At 38.4% G+C, this 22719-nt stretch overlaps 1 protein-coding gene across 2 annotated transcripts; it reads right to left on the bottom strand.

Annotated features, from left to right (window-relative positions):
* Positions 1–13322: 13322 nt before the first annotated feature.
* Positions 13323–22162, bottom strand: atp5f1d (ATP synthase F1 subunit delta). 2 transcript variants are annotated; one of them, XR_003935211.1, is made up of 5 exons: positions 21937–22162; positions 20573–20726; positions 18864–18952; positions 13598–13770; positions 13323–13452 (listed from the first exon to the last, which is right to left on the bottom strand). XR_003935211.1 is itself a non-coding variant. In XM_030132038.1 (5 exons), exons 1-4 carry the CDS (start codon positions 22051–22053, stop codon positions 13648–13650), a joined length of 483 nt encoding a protein of 160 aa, XP_029987898.1. In that variant the 5' UTR covers positions 22054–22160; the 3' UTR covers positions 13323–13452; positions 13641–13647. The 2 variants fall into 2 exon arrangements, 1 of the variants encoding a protein (XP_029987898.1); XM_030132038.1 differs by having other exon boundaries at positions 13641–13770; positions 21937–22160.
* Between the last annotated feature and the right edge of the window lie 557 nt (positions 22163–22719).

Raw genomic sequence — 22719 nt, 5'->3', positions numbered from 1 at the left:
CATGGACTGCATGTTACGACAGAGAAGTCGTAAGCACTGTTACAAGAGCTGATGGCCAAATAGCGAAAACTGCAATTTAGATCCTCTGTGGTCTAAGTCACCTTATGTGTAATGCTATTTGTCAACATTTATTTTTCAGAAAGTGTCATCACTGTGTTGCCCCAGATGCTGTGAGACTGGAAAATCCAAGGTGGAAGGGACAAAGGGATTAAACGGGGACATGGAAATAGACGAAGAAAAAGGAATCTACACAGGCATTTCTGCACTCAAGTGAGAAGTCAGACAGTAACAGGAAGTTACTTATTTTTCATGTAGTATGCGTCAGAGGTGTCAAGTAACAAGTACAAATACTTTGTTACCCTAAGTTGAAATTTTGGTTATCTGTACTTTACTGGAGAAATTATTTTTTAGCTGACTTTTTACTTCCACTTCTTACATTTTCAAGCAATTGTCTATACTTTCTACTCCTTACATTTTAAAAATAGCCTGGTTACTCCTATTTCATTTTGGCACGTTTTCATTCTGACTTGTCATCGTTCAAATAAAAAAAACTATCCAGATAAATTGTGCCATCCGGAGAGAGTGAATTTGATTGTGGTTGGATGAGAGGTATAAACATATACAATTGGTTTGTACACGATCCATCACACCTGCACATGACACAAATCATGTCACACTCCAGCAAGGACATAGCAGACATGCAGCTCTGGAAAAAATTAAAAGACCACTGCAATTTCCTGTGAAATCAGCATGTCTGCATGCATGACAGCTGTTCCATTCCTGCGTCTGTTGAATTCCAACACAAGCACACCTTATTCCACTTAATAAACACCTGATCCATGTCTTATTTAAGAAGGAGCAGTATAAAAACCACTACTGTGGCCATCACTATCTTCTTACAATAGGCAAAAACAGTGCTATTAGTACCACAAAAGTAACTGGAATCCAAAAATAACTATTGGAAACTACTGGACTTCTTTTCTGACAATGTTCCCAAACTCTGAGGACTGGTTTTTCTATCAGAACAATGCCTCCTGGCCTCAGCTAGGTCAATAAAGGTGTGGATGACAGACCACCAGATGAAGACCCTGTCATGGCCAGCCCAATCTCCAGACCTGAACCCACTTTGAAAACTCCTGCAGGAAGATGGACGGTCACAAGCCATGGAACATTACTGAGCTTCTTGAATTTCTATGCCAGGAGCTGCATAAAGTCATCCAACAGCAATGGAGGAGAGAAAAGACACGTGAAACCTGTCATTGAAAATCAGGGTTATTCCACTAAATACTGATGTCTGAACTTTTCCCAAGTTACAACATTAGTATTGTGTTGTTTAGAAATGAATATGAACTGGTTTTCTTTGCATTATTTAAGGTCTGAAAACACCTGCATCTTTTTATTAGTTTGACCATGTGATGTGTTCTGCAAATACATGCTCTAAATAACAAGATTTTATCTGGAATTTTGGAGAAATGTTGTCAGTAGTTTAGAGAATAAAACAAAAATGTTCATTTTACTCAAACACATACCTATAAATAGTAAAATCAGAGAAAGTGCTAATTTTGCAGTGGTGTCTTGTCTTTTGTCCAGAGCTGTATGTACCCTAGTATGGAAGAGACACAAGAGATCTCAAGTGAAATGCTCCAACCACTCTACTGTATATAGACAACCATACAAGGGTAATTGTTACTAAGCCTGTCCTGGGTACACCAATTTTCTTGTCCAGTTTTGTTATCTTACATCCATTGCCCTCACAGATTCCTGCAGCTAAGTTTGGATGTACATTTACATTCCAATAAAGGATGATAACATGCCTCTGAAGTTTGACTTTTTGCACCATTCCAATACTTACAGGCAACTACTCATCATATCTTCTGCTCCGTTAAGCACAGGTTAATGCCCAGTTGTATACAAATATTGTTCTTACATTTGAATTGGACTAAAATGTGTTCATTTTTAATGGGCATATATGCAGCTGAAACAGGTGGCCTAGTACATCCCAAATTTTTCAACATTAGCATTTTAATATAACATTGTAGTCATTATGGCCCTTAGATAAATGTAGTGGGGTAGTGCACTATAGGCACCTGTGGCGCCACCTAAGCTTTTATCGTACTGGCATATTTTTCCCCTTTCATTTACTTTATACTTATAGTTTTGAAACCAGTACTTTTACTCTTTTACTTGAGTAAAAAGCTTGAGTTGATACTTCAACATCTACAGAAGTCTTTTTAAACCCTAGTATCTATACTTCTACCTGAGGAATGAATGTGAATCCTTTTGACACCTCTGGTATGTACAAAATATGACTTATGTGCCTTAAATGCCTTATTTCCTGTACGCGTGGCTTGACTGACCATAAAGCAGACTCTGACTTTGACTTCGGAAAATAAGTTTATTCAATAAAATGTAAGATCTTAGCTGAAAATCAAATCACATGTAAAAAAAAACAAAAACAAAAAAAAAACCAAAACTGTACTAATTTTAATATTAAAAATAGATGGAGACAAGTTCACAAATATAGTCCCTTTGCTTTCCATTCTGATATCTTATTTAAACCCCACCCACAGGGGCCTTTAAGGACCACTGGCATGAGACCTCAGCATTGGAATCCAGGCCGTGTCAGAGCCGGTCCATGCACATTAATAGAGTTATTTCTGCCATCTTTAGGTGTCCTATAGGTTGAAACTAGCTTGTTGGCATATTTTCCTATGTGGCTTCAGTGGAAAAGCTTGTGACTATGAAACCACAATGAGTCGTTGTCAGTCACTGTGGACAGAGGAGAGACAGTCACACAGGACAGGAGGATTAACTGAACCGGTGAAGGTTGAAGGGGAGGACATGTACTGTGTACCAGTCATTTTGAAAAGCATGTCACATGCCTTCAGATTTCTGTCTTTTTGGTAGTTGATCCTTGAGATGAACTCTCTGAAACACCCAATTCAGGGGTGTCAAACATATGGCCCGGGGGCCAAAACCAGCCTGCCAAAGGTTCCAATCTGGCCCTCGGGATGAATTTTAGTTTCAAACTCCAAAATTGTAACAATTTTCTGCCTGTTACTAAATGTTTTGTGTATTTGTAGATCGACTACAATCTGTAGTTAAAATGTATAAATGATAAGTCATATTGTTAAAATTGCACTTATTTTTCTTAAGAAGGTTTAGGTATTTCATGTTTGTTGCATTGTTTTGGGAAAGGATAGTTTATAAATACAAACATTTTCATTGAATTTTCATTTTACTTTTTATGCACTAAAACAATATACATACATCATTTATAGGTTATTATGTTATTATTTTACTGTAGAAACATGAGATTATACTAGGCTGAATCGGAGCTAAAATGAGTTTGACACCCCTGCCCTAATGTATATAATGAAAAACAGCAGAGACAAAAAATCAAAAAGAATGTCTGAAGTGTGACATGTTTACCTCTTTAAAGTAACAATTAATATATACAATATTGTATTTCGGTGAGAAAAGGCATGTAATTTTGTTATGTAATGGCAAATTGTTATTGGTTTTGCCATTATGGGTTTATTTTGTCGTGAGTATTTTTGAGGAAGTAACTTTATATTCTGCATATTATATGTGTTGGTGAATTTCTCCCAAACATTTTGTACATCCAATAAAAGTGACAGGATTTTTTAAAAAAAAATGTATGGGGGAAGCTTACTCTTTACAATATCACACCACATGCCAGTTATGATGTGAGAATGAAGTCAATTAGTTTTGTCTCAAGTGATGAAATAATTAGAGCAATTATTGTTTCATTGCATCAGTTTTCAGGAAATGTTACGCCATGACTAAGATTTCAACAAAATCTGTGTCAGCTGGAAAGTTTCAAAAGAGCACAGCAGTGAACAATGACACAGACATTTTCGCACAGTTCACAAGGAAGAAAAGACAACCGGGAGGTGCTCCTCTGGTGTTATTTACACTCAGTTCCTCTTTTGGTGTGTTGAGCTTGAGCATGTGTGTACATACACCGGCATATAACAGGATCTGCACCTGTGCTAACCATGCAATTAAAAGGGCAACAAATAACCCACTGCACTTTCATGATCAGTGTGTGTGTGTGTGTGTGTGTGTGTGTGTGTGTGTGTGTGTGTGTGTGTGTGTGTGTGTGGGTTCAATGTGTATGCTCTCAGGTGTGAATGCATGCTCACGTGTCCAGACACATCCAAGGAGATGTTTTGGAAACATCTACTGGAGGAGGAGGGGGTGGGGGTGGGGGGCAAGACAGCCCACAGGAAAATGTGTGTGAAAGAGTCCCAGGAGGCAGGGAAAAAAACACACCCTCTGCCTGACGAACAGATCACACGGGACAGACTGATCTGAACAGAAGAGAGGACAAGAGGAAAGAGTGTGTGATCTTCAGGACAGGAAAATTGCAATCATCCTGAAGATGACTAAGCCCCAAAAGGACAGTGGAGCAATCGGACGTCATCTGAAGGAAGGGAGCAGAGTTTGGTCCCTTGTTTGGGAAGAGTCAAATGTCTGGGCCAGGATTAGAGGCACTGAGCTGGTAGCACCGTTAGCTTTGGTCCACAGCTGTCACCTCAGGTGGCTCCCATGCACAGCAGGTGCTGGGTCTAAGAGGAAACTTACATGAAATGTTACATAGATGACTAGTATACCATCTGTTTGCCATGGTCAACAAACTCTCCTGGATGATAAGTTTGTTGAATCATGATAGGTCAACAGATCCAAATAAGGCAGTGTGTCTTTTTCTGTAAAAGGGAACTTATTGAGGTAGTGATCTCTGGGAAATGCAGACAAAATGGAAAACTTTGAACAGATTGAAATGAGCTTCAGTATCAGCATGATGCCTAAACATAGATCTGTACATTCTGTCTGCAAGGACGAGCCTCTCTTGTCACACTTTCATAGACACCACTATAAGAATGTGTTGTATGTCCTCGCTTTACCTTTTACTATGACCCTACTCTGGAACAGCATGTGTGCATGTGCATTCATTGCCTGTAAACCAGATCCGCACACAGTATGGTTTAAACGCTTACTCAGATTGCGCACACAGGTCGGGTCCCACCCAGATGATGCACTCTGTTGAACCCTCTAGCATGTGACACCTCTTGCTGGAATGCCAAACAGCCACAATCCCCATTGTCAGCAGGACGGATATTTTACACATCTCTCCCAACCGAAGTCGACATCACGTCATGCTCACATTTTCTCACATACACAGTCTTCACTCTCTTTATTCGGTGTTCCTTCAAGGGTAGATTTTGTTCTGCTTGCAGTCCTTTTGCTGACAGCTATGGAATCCTTTAGTCTTCATTTATGCATATTGCTGTAGAAATGTGCATGATACCTCTTAATCTGCTAATTAGAGACTTGAATATCAAATAAAAGGAAGAGTGGATGTTTTTCTTTGGTAATGTGTAATTGAATGAAGATCATCGAAGCACTGCAAAACTGGAAACAGACTGGGGATATGGAATAATTCCAAGCACGATTTAAGTAAATCTGCAACATGTTTTCGCTGCTTATGCAAATGTGCCCCACCTGGGCTCCTTCTAGAAAGTGGAAGAGCAGCTTTGAACACAACAGAGACCATTTTGAGCCTCTTTAGTGCTGCATCCGAATGGCTCGAGTTAACAAGAAATTAAATCAATAAAAACCAGCTTTACGGCCGTATAAAAGCATTTTGTTTTACTCACTATTTATACAGATTTTATAAGCGGCATATGTATATTTGGATGTTCATTTTTATGTATAGCATTGAGCAAGTATAGTAGTTGTAGTTTTTATACCTGCATGTCTTTGAATTGGCGGCTCATTTCAGAGTAAATATGCAGAGACACACACACGAGGACAGAAAGCACTCTTCCCCTCTCCCACAAAAACACTCAGTGCAATGATTACCTGCCCTGCCACTCAGGGGCCATTTGCTGTTACCACAAAGCTGATTATCTCACCCCTACAGCAGGCTGTGTTTGCGGCTTTGCAATTTTCTCCCAAATGCCCACACTGCTATTTGTAGAAATGTTACCTAGCTGGCACAAGCTGAAATATGTTTGTGTTTGTGTGGATGTTTGCGTCTGGGGGAGTATTTGCGGCGGTGCCTGGCTCTGTATGTGTGTGTGTGTGTGTGTGTGTATTTGGTGGGTGGGTGTTTGTGTGGAATGGAAGGCTGTAAGAATGGAGGGATGGATGACACAAACAGGGCAGAGTGGTGGGAGGATGGTGTCAGGGCCCTACTCCCACTACCAGGCTGGATGCAGTATCTGACAGCTGACTGAGAGTCTGCAGGCCCCCTCTTTACACAGTACCACCAAAAGGTCAGCACTTCAATCAGCTTCGCTCTCTCTGGATGGCTCTCTTTCTCTCTTACCAATGCAGAGCCTCAATTCTCCCCCTTGATGCACACTTAGCAGTGCTTGACCATATCTCGCAGGTGGAAATGTAGTTTTCACAGTCAAGAAAGCAGCCCCAAAATGCTGCTGTGACAGCGTCTATCTGCAGCCCAGACATAGAATACACTAAAATTCTGTAATGCAGCACATGGTTATGCATGCTGGTTGATATGTGTGCTTTTTTGTGCACTTTGGTGTGTAGAAAATTACCATCCTCTAGTCATAACCAGCTCATTGCTTGAAGCATTTAAATTTTCCAGACCTTTCATTTCCTCACAGTTCCTTCTCAGGTCTCTAATTTGCCTTCACACATCAAGCACTCTCAATATCCTGTAGCCTACCACCTGCTACTAGAAAATGTTTACCCTACACATGATCAAAAATTGTATTTCTAATGTTACTTAATATGATAGGACTGTGCAGACTACATTAATATCCTCGGGGTAAATAAAGCTCAGACAAAGAAAAAAAACAAAAAAAAAACAAGACAAACTGTGTTCTAGCCTACTCATTGAAGAAAAAACTCCAGTTCGGTGCAAGTAATCATCAGTCTTTGTGTCTTTTGTTTTGATTAAAGGTGTGTATATCTTGATGTTACTGCCCGGCTGCAGCACCTCTTCAAAAATCACATTACTCTTTTCAAATGTGTCATCTGTCACTCCCCCGTTTTATGCATAACACTCTTATTATTCACCTGTTACATGGGTTTTTTTTTTCTTCCATAATCATGCTTGATAAATTAACAGTTCTCCCATGCTGTCAGATGCTTGAATTATCATTAACACTGAGTGAAATGTCAATAGGGGTGCATGTGAATTGTGTCCTGTAATTTTATGAGGCTAATAAGTGCATTGATACAAAAGAGATGAAGAGATTTCTATTTGAGTATCGGCTAAGAGACTCTCATCTGTGTTTCAAGTCTGATGAGGCTAAAGTCATTCCATATTTCCATCCATATATAGCCAATGACTAATGCTGCATCAAGACGCTCTGAAGGCAAAATGTTTAATACACGGAAATATAATGCTGTCTCAAAGGCGTGTGTCACGTTGAATCCCTGCCAGCATATAAAGAAAATCTTGAGCCTCAATTCTTTCCATTGGCTTTATGACTCATTTCATTGCCCACTTCTGAGCTTGTAACATTACAGTGACAGATGCCTCAGAACCAGGCTAACTATCCTCTACTAAACTTCATGAAGGCGCGTACACAAACCTTACCTTACCACCTAATTTTGCTTGTGCACGAGCTTGGTGCTGTTGTTTTCAGTCTTTTTATGTCAGAAAAAAGAAATCAAGGGAGAAATTCATTACAGATTTCCCAAAGTGAGTGGTTTGCATGTTTTTAAGCACCTCCCGAGTGGCTTTTCACCTTTAAAATTTTTCTATCATAGATGTAGGGTTGTACCATTATTACCCTGCCCCCTGAAGGGGAGGCAAGGGGTATTGTTTTTGGTTCAGTTTGTTTGTTTGTTTAACACACAGCAAAATTGTTAGTTGAATTCATACCAAATTGAGTTTATAGATTGCCAGTGACCCAGAATAGATGTCATTATATTTTGGGAAAAGTAGGTCAAAGTTCAAATTTTTTATGAATTTTTGAAATCTTTTTTTTCCCCCCATTTACTTATAATGGGCGAAATTTCACATGTCTGCAACAGTAAAACTATTGGTTTAATTCATACCAAATTGGGTTTATACATTGCCAGTGACCCAGAATAGATGTCATTACATTTTGGGAAAAGTTGGTCAAAGTTAAATTTTTTATGAATTTTTAAAATCCCCCCCCCCCCCCCCCATTTACTTATAATGGGCAGAATTTCAAATGTCTATAAAAACATCAATTTTGTTTCAATTTAGTTCAGACTTGCCACATATATAGAGGCAATTCATATGTTGACATCAGCACATGCATAGACATGATGACATCAGCTGGATCAATGCCAAAATAATCTGTAACATGTGCTAGAGGCAGTTTTTGTTGTGCCTGGCACCACTTGTTATATTAAGTTGGATGTTATGCAATAAAATAGAATATATTTTAACATTTTGTTTGTGCATGTAGCTACATTAACGTCTAAGTATTGCACAAGTTATGCTATATTTATTTTCATAGGAGAACACTTTTCAGCCCATTTGTGCAAATAAATTTCATAGAACAATAAGCATAAAAGATGAACTAATGGATGACAATATAGGCATATTCTTGAAATATTCTGGAAACTTCAAGAACCAAATAATCACATAGCGTAATTGATTAATTTAATCTGGTAAGGGCTGAAATATATTTGTGGTTCCACACAGAAATGTATGTTTTCTCCTGTCTGAATATGGCTCCTTAGATAGGATAATAAAAGCTGTTGTTCCCTGTCCTAAAAGATTTGTTTTGTATGTTGTTATTGTCCTGACACTGTATTGAAGATTATTTATTCATCAGCGTATCATCACAATAATATTAAAAACTAATGAAGCCATCTGAAAGTCTAACAGTCCACTAGTAGCTCATAAATGCTAAACCCAGCATGCTAATATGAAGATTAACATGATTTTATGATTCTGTTATTATTTTGTTTAGTATGTTCTTGTACATGCTTCTCCTCACGTCTCTCCTGAAAAGCAAATTATATCTGAGTATGTTTCCCATGTTAATAATCACAGTTTGTCAAGTTAGCATGCTAACAATTTAGCAAATTTAAGAAAATGTGAAATATTTATGGGTTTCAGTTTTGTAAACGTGAAAATTTATCTGGGCCATTCCACCGAATGGGTGCCATTTCCATCCCCAGGACTGAGTAACAGTAACGGGAGTGAGTAGCAACCTCTGGTTTATTGATTTATTAGTGACTATTACTCGATATAATACTATTCACTTGATCTTAAAGTTTTACAGTTGAAATTATTATATTCATTTGGCTAGTTATGTTATATTATATAGAGCAATCTGCACGTGTCTGTGCAACCTCTAAATATTAATTAATTTGCATAAAATTTTGGACCGAAGTAATTTGGCCAGATATGGAACCAAATGCAGGGTTCTAATCCAGAGAATCTGAAAAAAAAAACATTTTTGGACCACCCTAACATACACACACACTCATTCCTGTTACCCAATGTTCATTCCTGTTACTAAATAACTTTTTCTTAAAAATAAAGATAAACCACCGGATTTTTTCAATTTTGTGTGGTTCATTCTTTGTCCAAGTATTTAATGAATTGCATCATAAAAATTCTGATAAATTTGAGGTTTGGGTCTCCTTTAAAATGAAAAAAGGACTTTGCAGTTTTAAGAAACATGCATATATAGTGATTTTTTAGTCACAAATATTAATTATTTTAACATGTAACCAACCATTTCTTTAAAATAAACATTTTGTTGAGAGGAAAACAAAGGAATTAGTCGACAAGATTTTAAGTGTGCTTTTTAAATGTCACATGAGTTTTGGTAACAGGACTGAGAAAAATGCAATCATGTTCCGCTTAAAAACCTTGTAAAAAATGAAATAAAGTTGCCTGAGATGGACCAATACACATTTTGAATAGTTAAATATGTGTGTTATTAGAGTCAGTGTTGGAAAAAGATAAAAAAGGAAGTTTAATTTGGAAGAGTTATAACAAGCAAATGGCTCCCATTCGGTGGAATGGCCCATCTTCTTTTGTCTTTTTAGCCTTTTTTTTCTAATCTTTCTCTAATTGTGCTTCCTACTTTCAGGCTAACCAGGGGTGTGGAACCGAAAGTAGGCCTGTTTTCCTAATTCGACCACCAGGTTTGGGTCACGCTTTAGTCGCTTTTCCTTTTTGTTCTATTTTCCTCTACTCAACTTGGTTTCTGTCGTTTTAATGTTACGACTGAGTACCATCTCAATGCGGTTGGGGTCATCATAGCAATGCAGCCGGAAACTCCTGTGATGTCATTTGTTTCTGACACAAACGCAACATAATGGAGGACATGGAGTCTCTCTCGTGACTGATTCAATGATGTTACTGCCTGGCCAATCGGTGACCTGCTCTCTAATGATGTCACATTTTCAGCCTGACTCTGCTCGTTTGGAACCCCGGCCAAGTGACTATTCAAAAACTACCTGGTACCAAGTACAGTCACCTAATGAAAAACCCTAAAAACTGGACAGAGCCGAGTTGAGGAGGTACTATAGCGAGAAAAAAAAAAAAAGTCCATTTATTTCCTCCCTAGCCTTCTGCCAGTTTATCTTGACTGAATTTTGGAGTGGGCCTTTCTGTGTAAAGAAAAAAACCTCCCTCGAGATGGAGAACTAGTAGCAGACCCCACCGAATTACTGCCCAGGTTTCATGACCTAACTAGAAGGCAATGGACACCTGATAAACAGGCTGATGTCAGCTCATGGCAGAACAGTGGCCAACCTGCATCGATGGGGCTACTGGGGGTCCGGACATTGTCCTGCCTGCGATGAATGCCCCCAAGACACTGCCCAGTTACAGTGGTCCCTGGTGGACACATCACCATCTATGCAGCAGGAGAGTAAAAACAACCATACGATACCACATAGACTAATACTCATCAGAATAATTCAGTCATTTTTTTATAAAGAAGCTGAAATCTCACAGCAGTTTACTCTAATTTAAGACCTGACCTCATCCCAAATGATTCACGTGGGCTGGTTATCTGTATTTCCTGCTAGTGGATTGGTAAATTTAGCTCCGTGTGTTCTCACAAAGCTGGTAGCCACTTTGTGTTGGAGTACCACTCCAAAGATGACACCATAGATTGTCATAGATTGTATCGTGTTATTCTCTCTCCTGGGTGCAGACGGCACAATCTTTTAATTACAGTGCGCGGCCACCCCTGTGAGGTAGACAGTGACTTATCAAAGGCCTCATCAGCCCTGAAACACCATGAGAGGCTCATGAGTAAGGGCTCTCCCTGGATATTTATTGATGTTCATCAGCTCCGTCTCAATGTACAGCACTTGAAAACTGAGGTTAGGCAGTTCATTTATGGGATATTTGCTTCATTAGACTTTTGTGGCTGACAGGTTGGAAATTAATCTTCACAACAACGGCCGGCAGCGAAATTTCCCCTCTCAAAAATGCACACATCAAAAGCTAAAATGAAAACGTTATAGACTAAAAAGAGTTTCAAAGATTATAGTACCTGCTCTGAGTATCATGCACACTGTTTTAGCTAGATGACTGCACATGGAAAGCACATGGTCATTTTCTACTTTGCCTTTAGATGAAAGTGGCGTTACAGTGAGGAAGAAAATGTAAAAGAGCCTGGTTTCAACATCCCCTATCATAAATCTAGATAGAAGAAGTGGTGGTTTTGAGACGAGCGTTTCATCTTTCCTGTCTCAAGTGTTACTCACTCTCATGTCTTCGGGCCCTGAGGCTGAATGATGAGTGTGTACAAGTACTGTGTTCGGGTTGTGTGCAGCTGGAATGAGAAGGTTGTGATAAAAGAGACTGGCAGACTGGAAAGGAGAACAGAGAGCCGGATGTATTAGGGGTTACAAACTATAGTTTTTATTAATGGATGCTGGCCTAAGTCACAGTGGGCCAGTCTACACGGCATGTGCCTAGGAAGTGAAAATTTCAAGACTTGACATTTATAAACATGTTATTTATGGTCACTTATAGAAGTCCAATTTTTTGCTCTAATGAAAAACTTTTACTTCTTATTTTTAGACAAAAGTCAGGCCCTTGTACATGCTGGAAAAATGCTTTAAAATAGGGCTATTACCAGTTTTCCAAAATAATTAAATCTCCAGTTCACTAGCAACTCAATGATTTTATATTTTAGGGTATATTATTACTCTGAGAAATAATACTTATATACATGTATGCAATATTTTTTTTTAATGTTGATGCATCTAACTCAGTGAAATTCTAGTAATGTTTCCATTAATATACTGTTATATCAGTTTATTGTACTTTTGGTTAGTTTCTGTCTTAAAAATGGCAACTGTTAAGTGTAGTTGAACAGGTTCAAATCAATCAAATTTTCCTCATCTACAGAAAAAGACAAAATCATCCCAGGAATTTACTAACCAATAGCAAATCATTCAAATGTAAAATCTATCCATTTGTGGTTTCACTATCGATTTTAGTACAATTAGAACGTGTGTTGTGTGTAAACACCGATCCCTCCAGAGTGCACTACTTGTTAAACGCTCTTCAGACTTTTGACATTTAAATAAACCGGTTGTGGTTTCTTCTCTAAAAGCCTCATGTCAGCACGTGAGTGAGGTCAGTGCCTCCTAGAGTTAAGACTGAGCTCAAACCAGTGGTTATGAAACTAGAGAAAGGCCCTGTTTTCCACAAACTGGACAGCAAAGGACTTTTCCTGGCTTTGTCAGAGAAGCCTGAGGTCATCACTCAAAACAAACAAGGGCTGCCAAAACACTTAAATCAGGGCAGTGACAGTTCAAAATCACTAACACTCAGAGCCTCCGTCAAAGTGACTATGCTCGTAAGACACAGCAACACATACGCACAACAACAGACTTAAATCAGCATCCCTTTTTTAAAGGTCAACTTGAAAGCAATCACATCAGGCAGTGGTTTATATGATGATATAATCATAGTTCCTTCTGTGAAGCTGTGGCTTGGAAAGAGGTTAAGTACAAATCTGATAATCTGAGTCTGAGGTGCTGGTATCTGCTGCCATCGTGTGGTGAATACACAAACTACATAGCTTAAAAGAGATTGCACATTTGTATGATTTGCAATTTGTTTTTTTGTTTCTTTGTTTTTTGTTTTTTTTTTGTTGTTTTTCTACACACACAAGGTGATATCCTTCAATGACAAATACATCTGATGTAGAAAATGCATGAGAACCACATAAATTTGTTAATTTGCTCAATTTTTTTTGTTGTGCACAATGACTGTCTGTAACATGAATTTCACGGTTCCCTTAAAAAAGCATCAGAACCACATCCAGTGAAAAGATGACAAATGTCACCACATGGTAATTCCAAATAAATTTATTTTCTTATTCACTGTACAATGCAGGAATGGAATCCTCTGGATACTGACGTACTCAAGTTGGAAACAGCGGGGATCATACATTTCCACCAAATCAACAAAAAAACAGCAACCTAAAGGGAAGACAAAAAAATCCACTCAGTTTGACAGACATATGCAACAGTACAGCAAGAAAGGATCATCAACACTTCTATTCCCAATAACACAAATAGCCCTGCATTTTCTTCTGAGTTAAATGAAGCAAATCGACATTATCACCCTCTAATAATCTGATCACGAAGCAGAAAATGAGCCATCGTACCACAGGTCTACTCCAAAGCCTTGACGATGGCCTCGGTGGCCTCTATGCTGATCTGAACCTCCGCCCTCGCTGCTTCATCAGATGTACCAGCCAATTCGGACTGGGCCTTCTCCAGGTTGGCCTTGGCAGCCTAAAGACAGACAGAAAAAAAATGAGCAGTGTGAGAGAAGGAAATCAAATTCAGATTTTATCTGCTGCTGAAATAACCAATATTCCAGTGGTAAAAACAAAGACAATGAAAAATGTATGATGTGACATAATTTCAATCATGTCCTCAAATGTTAGACAGTTTCCAAAAAGAAGTCTCGCATGGCAGATCATCCTGTTATTTGAGTAAATCATGGGGAGCAACTGTCATTCTAATGGTAATGGAATTAAAAGGAAGGCTGGAAAAAAAAAAAAAAAGACTGAAAAACTCTAATCATCTTGAAACCCCCTAGGAGGATAACTGACGTGGAAAAATCTGAACAGAAAGCCTGAAAAAGAACAACTATAAAGTGGGGTGAAAGACAAGTAGAGCAAATCCCTACTGCTTCTTTGCTCGGAAAGCTCCATTTGTCACAGTAGCGATTAGAAACGAGAAATGCCAAACATAGCTGGAAGTTAAAGGTCTCCCAGTAGGGATTTGACACATCTGCTATAACTCAACAGTGACTGACCTTTCCCTCCTTATTAACAGCATGGGTCTGTGTGCATTTTTACTGCATAGTGAAAGACGACAAGGGAAAAAATAACTCATTTACTGCTATGAAGTCAACTTGACAGTGACACTGCCACTACCCAAGGTCAAAGACAGACACCTCCACAGAGAGCACGTAACAACATAGTCGAGCATTAATAAGAGTGACATTTAAACAAGAACTCCGCATTGGAGTCCAAGTGCAACACTGATCAGGATATAATCATCAGCTGGAAGGTGCTCATCACTACAGAGGATCAAAATGAGGACCAAAAAAACAAAACAAAACAAAAAAACAACTACAGTGGGTTCAGAGAACTGTCTTTGCTGTCAAAGAACACATTACTGCTGCGAGACAGCCCACGATGAACGATCACTAATTATGGATTCCTCGACAAACTGGATATGGACACCCATCACACAAATGTCATTAAAACATAAAAGATCTATAAAGAACCAACCAGCCCAATATAGAGTGGCATTTTAAAGAAGTCATTTGTCAACTGTAAGTAATCCCTACTAAATGATGAAGACAAAGCCACATTAAAACTGTGCTACGAGGGAGTAGTGTCTTTGAAAAAACACCAATTTACAGTAACCAAAGTACACAACAAAAGAAAAGTAAGCAGTAACACATGAGGTATAGGTGTGATCACTGATAGTAGTTTGTCTTGTTCAGGAGTCTGCAACCTTTATTATCAAAAGAGCCATTTTGCCCCCTCTTCTGCCAAAAAAAAAAAGCCTGGAGCCACAAAAATTAACAGAGCTTAAAAACTTTTAAAAGTTTTAATCTTTTTTTTACATTTTATGTGTTACAACCACTGAATACAACAGAAGTGCAGTGTGGAATGGATTCTGAAGTATGATTACTCTAAAAGTACACAGTAAAAGTATTTCAAAGTATTTGTGCAAATAGTATATGAAGTACTAATACCAAAAATGCCAAATTCACAAGGTACTTACTGGAAAAAATAATTTTATTCATCATTGAATTTAGTCTTAAAGCCTATTTAAGACGAAAAAAAAACACTTTTGGAGCTCGGAAGGGATTTTTGAGTATGATTACTCCAAAAGTACACAGTAAAAGTAGTTCACAGTATTTGTGCTAATAGTATATGAAGTACTAATACCAAATATACCAAATTTATGACGTACTTATTGGAAAAATAATTTTATTCTTCATTGAATTTAGTCTTAAAGCCTATTTCAGATGAAAAAACACACTTTGTAGCATGGAAGGGAATCTGTTGTAGGATTATCCAAAAAGTACACAGTACTCATACAGTCGCTCTATGAAAAGTATCGCTATTTATGGAAATTATTCTCTTCAAAAGTCAACACTGCCTCCGCAGTTCCCAGTTGTACTGCTCCATATTCTCCGTCTGGGTTCACATCTGCAAACTCCCGGAAAACGGACAGAATTACGTGAGTAATATACAAAGGACAGACAGAACCCTCCGTCTGTATCCGTCTGCGTCTTTAACGTAGAGCATAAATGAGCCCTTACTTTTGTTGTCCAGAAGGGACATTCATTCCACGCAGCTCATCTACCATAATTGTCGAATGAGTAGCGCACAAGAAAAACACTAGCGGCTGGCTTGACCATACAGAGGAGAATCACGGCTGCCTTGACCGCAGTAAAGGGAGACACTACAAGGAGGCTGAAGAGCCGCAGGTTGCCGATCCCTGGTCGACTTCATGTAACTAACTGTATTTTAGTCCTTTCAGACTGACTTTAAAGGGGTCATATTTTGCCAAACCCACTTTTATTAGTCTTTGGTTCATTTATTTGTGTATTTGGACCCTAATAGTTCATAAAGTTTGTATTTGAAACCTCCAGGTGCTGCAAAGCTATCTTTACATTCATTCTGGCAAAAACTGAGTGGATTTCTACAACCCGTTTCAATTCCTGTTTAATTTTTACATTTTATAACTAGTTCCGTCACGACATTTGCACATATAAGGTCCAAACTTCCTATGAACATTTCTCAGAGTACGACATAAATGTTTGTGAGCAGCAGTGGTTGTAGTCCATACTGAAAACATGTCCAAACCTCGAGTCGATCACGTACAATGTTCAGTTGTTGGTTGTATTAACGAACACAAGTGGCTGAATGGGACAGAAAGCACGGTCAACAACCTGGAGGGGGTGGGGCGTGAAGTGGCTCATTTGAATTTAAAGGGCCAGCGCTCAAAACGACCTTTTCTGGTGTCATTACTCAGAAATAGGGTTGAAGATGGACCTGCGGAGTTGAATTAATGAAGAATTCAGACCCAAGCATAGCATTTACAGCTTTAAAATGCATAATTCCATTAAAAAAAAAAAAAAAAAGCTAAATATCACTCCTTTAAGGCAGGAGAATAAAAAAAAAGATGGGACTATATATTATACCCCAGTTTGTGACATTTTAAATGTTAGTCCTTGTGTTGAAAGGCTGTTTTCACACCAATAAAATTCAACAAATATTGATCCCTTGCATTTACATAAAATTAAAAACACCTCACTAGAGAATAGGGGTGTGCAAATACATCCATTGTTAGATTCATTGCAATGCCACACATGACGATTTGATAACGATTCATAAATGTTCAAAAACACTTATTTTTCATAATTACTAAATGACAGGCACACAACAGCACACGGCAGGAAAATTAAAGTGGCGCATGCCGCCCAGACGCCTTGAGGAACAGACCATGGAGAACACAGTAAAACCAACTCTAACTCTTTGGCTACAGTTACAGAGCGTGAGAGTCACCCAACGGGTTTAAAAGCTAGTGTTTGGATGCAGGGCTGTCATGTTGATGCAGACGCTGGAGCGCAGATACAAACTTCTGAAACAGAAGTATTTTGCCCAGAAAGTAGTTCCCGAACTGTACAATGAGATCAAAACTAAAGTAGTGGAATCACTGAGGAAAGAATGTAGGATAGCTCCGACATGTGATGCATGTTTTGATTGCGAATAGTGAAATCTTTAGTTTGTTATGGGATTTATGCTGCTCATTGAGGATTTTGTTTGGATATCATTTATTATGACTGAATAAACTTGTATTAGTTCAGATTGAATTAGCGGTTTTCTACAGTTTTCTACTGAAGCATGTCTGTGGGGAGGGTCTGAGAGTTTGAGTGGGTTCCTGTGGTGCTTTTGAGGGGCCAGAAAAACTAAATAAGCAATTATTTATTTTTTTTATTAGACTTGTACAGATATCTGTGAAAACCACTTTTCATTAAAATAAGTCTTATTTATTTCTAAAGACACTTTGTTATTTGTTTTCCTAAAAAAATGTGGACTTCATTCCACCAAAGTCTTTTTGTACTGTTAACAGGTATATATTTTTGAAAAGTATTACTTTTGATAGAGCAAATGTTTTGCAGGTAACTGGAAATCCGTATTTGTGAATAAAAGCAACTTTTGCTGTATATGCCATTGCTACCTTTTTCCAGTTGGTTCCCTGGTGGAAAATCTGTTGGATCATTCAGTGGTTTGACACAAATAAAAGATAATGGAGGAAAATTTGTTTGATGACTTGAATTTATAGATACTGACAAATATACCTCATTTAAAAGTATGAAGTAGCCACAGAGGGAGAAAAAAAATCCTGAATGGGGCAAAAAGATGCATCGAAAATCGTAATAATTGTTATTATCGTGATAATCATTGATTAATTGAATCGTAGCACCCTGAATCATAATCGAATTGGGAGGTGCCTTAGATGGCACACCCCTACTAGAGTAGGGGTACAGTAACAATGACCAAGATAACCATCTCAACCAAATCAATCAACACATGAATAATGCATTTTTAAAGTTCAATATCAGTCAATAATATTTGACTGGATGGCATTTCATAAATGTTAGGCTGCAGGTGAACTCTTAAATGACAACACATATTTTTGAGGTCCTTCTTGTGAAGGGAAATTTTGAACATTACCATTCAGAAAAACATGATAATGAAAATAAAGTAATTACAGTATACACAAGTGCACATTACAATTACATTAATGACTGTATCCTTAGTTGATAAATATTCAGAAAACTAAATTAAGAAAATGAAGAGCTCATAGATAAAACAAAATTAAATATGTTTTGTTTTTGTTTGTTTTTTTAATTCAGTCAACCTAACAGCTGGAAGAAACTGAATATTTGATGGCAGCAAAGTGGTGCAGTGGTTAAAACAATTGCCTCACAGAGTTCACGGGTTCAATTCCTGCACCAGCTGGTGTGGGCCTCTATGTTTGGAGTTCCTATGTTCTCCCCAAATCCAGGATGTGCCCCATCTCTGCCCCATCTCTGCCCGATGGTAGCTGGGATAGGCTTCAGGACCCCTTGACCCTCTTGAGGAATACGTGGTTCAGAAAATTAATGAATATTTTATGACATTGAGTAAATCCAGTATCTGATTTGACCTGTGATTTACAACAATGTCCACACAATTATAATTCACCCAGAGCCACAGCCTATATAGTGAAAGATACATGTCTGCATTTCCAATCAACAATGCAAACAGCTCTAGAACTTAGTGTTATGATGTGGACATAAAACTCACAGCAATGTCCAGCTGGTCCAGGGGCACGGCCTCCTCTGCTAACAGTTGCACTGAAGAATCAGCGTTGACTGTTACTGACCCGCTGCTCACTGGATACACACAAACACACAATTTAACAATTTAGTTTTGTGCAACACAGATTCCTGTCATTCATGTAGCTTCTGTTTTATTGTCCCACTGTTCTAATGGCATCTAGTGGTCAAGCTGCAGATTACAACCAACTGAACCCCCCTGGACTTCAGAAACATGACAGCGCAAGGCCCTCTGTAGAGTAAGTGTTCATTGTGTCTTAGCGTTAGATGCTCCATGCCATTGACCAGAAGAAAAAAAACACAACAACAAAAACATAGTTTATCATTGGCTGCTGTAGAAACATGTCAGACTCCGAGAGGGTGAACGACTCCTTTGGTAGATTAAAAAAAACAAACTCCGCAGCAATTAATGTTTCATAAAACATCAACATGCATATTAAAAGCTATTACTGAAATTTGATGCCCCTAAATTTTACACACTGAGCTTTCAAGGACCTCTACTGTTTATTGTCCACATTCTGGACTAATTATCTGTCAACTATTTGCAAGCTTAAAGAGACAACTTTTTTAATGAAACGAATATTCTGTAAACATTACATGTAGCACTTCCATGCTTAAAGTTTTACTTGTGAGAGAGGTTAGAGACAAACAATTGTTTTCAAGAGAAAGGAGGAAATGTCTTTGTAATGGCTTGAAAAAAGATATACACTAGAAGCATTCGGAGAGGACAGACCTCCGCCAAGGCTGATCAGTGCCCCCCCCCCCGTGGGCCCCCCCACGCCAAGGAGGTTATGTTTTTGCCAGGGTTTGTTTGTTTGTCTGTCTGTCTGTTTGTCTGTCTGTCTGTCTGTTTGTCTGTCCGTTAGTGTGCAACATAACTCAAAAAGTTATGGACAGATTTTGATGAAATTTTCAGGGTTTGTTGGAAATGGGCCCCCCCGTGGGCCCCCCCACCCCCGATCACCACCAAAATTTAACTATTTCTTCCTTATCCCATTTCCAACAAACCCTGAAAATTTCATCCAAATCTGTCCATAACTTTTTGAGTTATGTTGCACACTAACGATCAGTGGCCCCCCCCGTGGGCCCCCCCACCCCCGATCACCACCAAAATTTAATCATTTCTTCCTTATCCCATTTCCAACAAACCCTGAAAATTTCATCCAAATCTGTTCATAACTTTTTGAGTTATGTTGCACACTAACGGACAGACAAACAAACAGACAGACAAACAAACAAACAAACAAACCCTGGCAAAAACATAACCTCCTTGGCGGAGGTAATAATTATAAAAACGTCAAATGTGTAAGATTTAGGGGGATCTAATTACAGAAACGGAGCATTATAGCCATTATTATGTTTTAACCAGTGTCCAATAATCTGAAAGTATGGTGGAGTAGGATGAATAATTGTGAGACAATGGTATTCTGTTGGTTGCAATCTGTAATCTCACTGCTAAATACCCCTAAATCTCCTTCAGAGAGGAAAAACAAAAGTGCTGCAATTCACATACATTTACTTGTCATGCACAAATGATTGAAAAGGTTTTACAGAATGAGCACTGACTACTCTAAAGATTCAATGTGTAACATAATTTGAATGATAATTTAAATCTTTGAGGGTTATTCTATCATAAAACATTTATGAATATTTAATTTTGATTATGCACAATCTTACCGAAGTATTTGGTAGAGGAGCCATCGTCACTGAAGACTGTTACAACACCGGGCCTGAGTACCTGCAGGGTTGGTACATGAGCAGGAAGGATACCGAATGCACCGGTAAGTGTGGGCACATCAACCTGTTTCACACTGGCCCCGTTGAAAAACACCTGAAGAGTTAAGACGTGAGACAGTAAGAAATCAATTAAGGTTACATATAATCATAGCAAAAAAAGTGATTTTGTTAAGTCAACATCAAACTAGTATAACAATTCTAAGTATCAAATTTTAATGAAGCTGTTGGGGCTTTGTTGTGATACTAAGGTGATAAATTGTAAACTACCTAGTACCTAGTTAAGTCCAATGGTAGTTCACCTATTACAGGTTAATGTCAATAATGAAATATTTGAACACCTTGTTTTGTTTATTTTTTTATATAATTGGTGTATGAGCTAATTATTGCAAGTTGAAGTTTTCTATTTAATGTTAGTTGTTGTCAATGATGTTTAAATGTCTTCCTTGTTTTAGTGTGGACCGCTGGAGGAACATTTCTTACTGCAGTAATAACTAATGGGGATCCTTGTTGAGTAAAATAAATGGTACAATACACTTCACACATGAGGAGCTCTGCAAGAGTTCATGGTAACTAGATAAAAATGTATAGGCTATGATAGTCTGCAGGCTATTATAACTGACTTAGAACACACCTTTATTAATTACATCATTTTATAATAAACCTAGTGTAAACTACCTGCCAACTTACATTTCTTCATATTTTACGATTGACATTCTATCTACAACGACATATACTCCTCTTTACAGATATTATGCATAGCTCAAAACTGTGCAAACGCAGTCACATTGTGAAAACGTAAACACTGTACGGTGAAATGTCTTAGAGCGAGTTAATCCAACATAAGTAAATTACTATTATTGTCAAGGTTAGAAGTGCACTTCTGTGACCGACATGCCGCACACAATAATGTTCTAAATCAGAGTTTAACTTCACACAACTGAAAAGCGATATAGTACACAACAGTCGTTTAAAGTGAGAGAAAAGGGAAACGATAAAGCAGATGACATTTTCATATAATTTGTCAAAGAGCTAGCAAAAAACAGTGAATGACAGCGAAGTTAGCTAACACTAGCTAACCTAGCCCTTCAGCTAACACTAAAGGCTTAATGTCTGCACACCATGCGTGCGTTAATCACGATAACACACTGTTTAGTAAAACTAGACACTGTCTTAATGCAAAACTGCAAAGATGTTTCGAATGATAACTTTTCTTGCAAATTGTACCATGCATTTCAACACAAGTTAGCCGATTTGCTAGCTGGGCCTAAAAAGCCTCGCAGATAACGTTAATGTTAGCTTGATACCTGTGACGGGGAAGCAAATGTGAAGGACATCTGCGGGGCACCAGTGGCCGCCTCGGCGTAGGAGCGAGCTTGCCTCAGCAGAGGGAGAGAACGACGAAGAAACCGTGCTGCCATCATGTCTAAAAAAATGTGATTTTAGTTCAAGTACAAGTGAATGACAGACCTCCCCAAACCCTCGCGTGAAGGCAGTCGGTGTGCGCTTGGTTGTACAAGGACGTTGGGAACCTGCCCATAAGGCTTTACGGTCACGCAAGGGATGTAGGGTAGTGTAGTCTCTAACTTCCGCTCTGAAATGAAGCAATATAGTTGTGAAAATTGGCGGTAATTTGTCATTTTGTTCATTGTAGAGTCCTGCCTCTGATTTATGAAAACTTAGCACTAGATATAGTCATTCTGTATTTTATTTTGAGGCAAAAAAAACTTTCTGCGTTTACATGAGAACCTTCAGGGAAGCTCAGTTAATACTAAAAATATATATATAATTCCTACCTTTATTGCTTAGTAAAAATAGAACCCTCATGCGTGGTATACATACATATAATTTTATTTACTTTTTCGACGGAAGAGGAGACTTGCATGGGAGTTACTCAGAGCTACGAGTCAACGGTAGGTGGCGCAAAAACCTCAGTCCTAAACTAGTCCATTCGAGCAACTGTAGATCATCTTTGGACTTTATTAGACTGTGGGACTACAACTAACTTGTTGTTGTTCCTGTGTGTTATAATTAAGGACCACAAGTACCACCATCACACAGACTACATCTCCCACATTCCCCATCCCTGA

The sequence above is a fragment of the Sphaeramia orbicularis genome, chromosome 4, assembly GCF_902148855.1.
Source record: "Sphaeramia orbicularis chromosome 4, fSphaOr1.1, whole genome shotgun sequence".
Lineage (NCBI taxonomy): Eukaryota > Metazoa > Chordata > Actinopteri > Kurtiformes > Apogonidae > Sphaeramia > Sphaeramia orbicularis.
The sequence above is the reverse complement of the archived record's forward strand: the minus strand, read 5'-3'. Positions and strand labels throughout refer to the sequence as shown.

What these genes read in the sequence shown, in the direction of transcription:
- atp5f1d (XM_030132038.1), bottom strand. Translation starts at nt 22,053, where the DNA reads ATGATGGCAGCACGGTTTCTTCGTCGTTCTCTCCCTCTGCTGAGGCAA. An exon ending in CATTTGCTTCCCCGTCACAG is followed by an intron (nt 20,727 to 21,936) that starts GTATCAAGCTAA and finishes TTAACTCTTCAG; the next exon opens with GTGTTTTTCAACGGGGCCAG. An exon ending in TGGACCAGCTGGACATTGCT is followed by an intron (nt 13,771 to 18,863) that starts GTGAGTTTTATG and finishes GTCTGTCTTTAG; the next exon opens with GCTGCCAAGGCCAACCTGGA.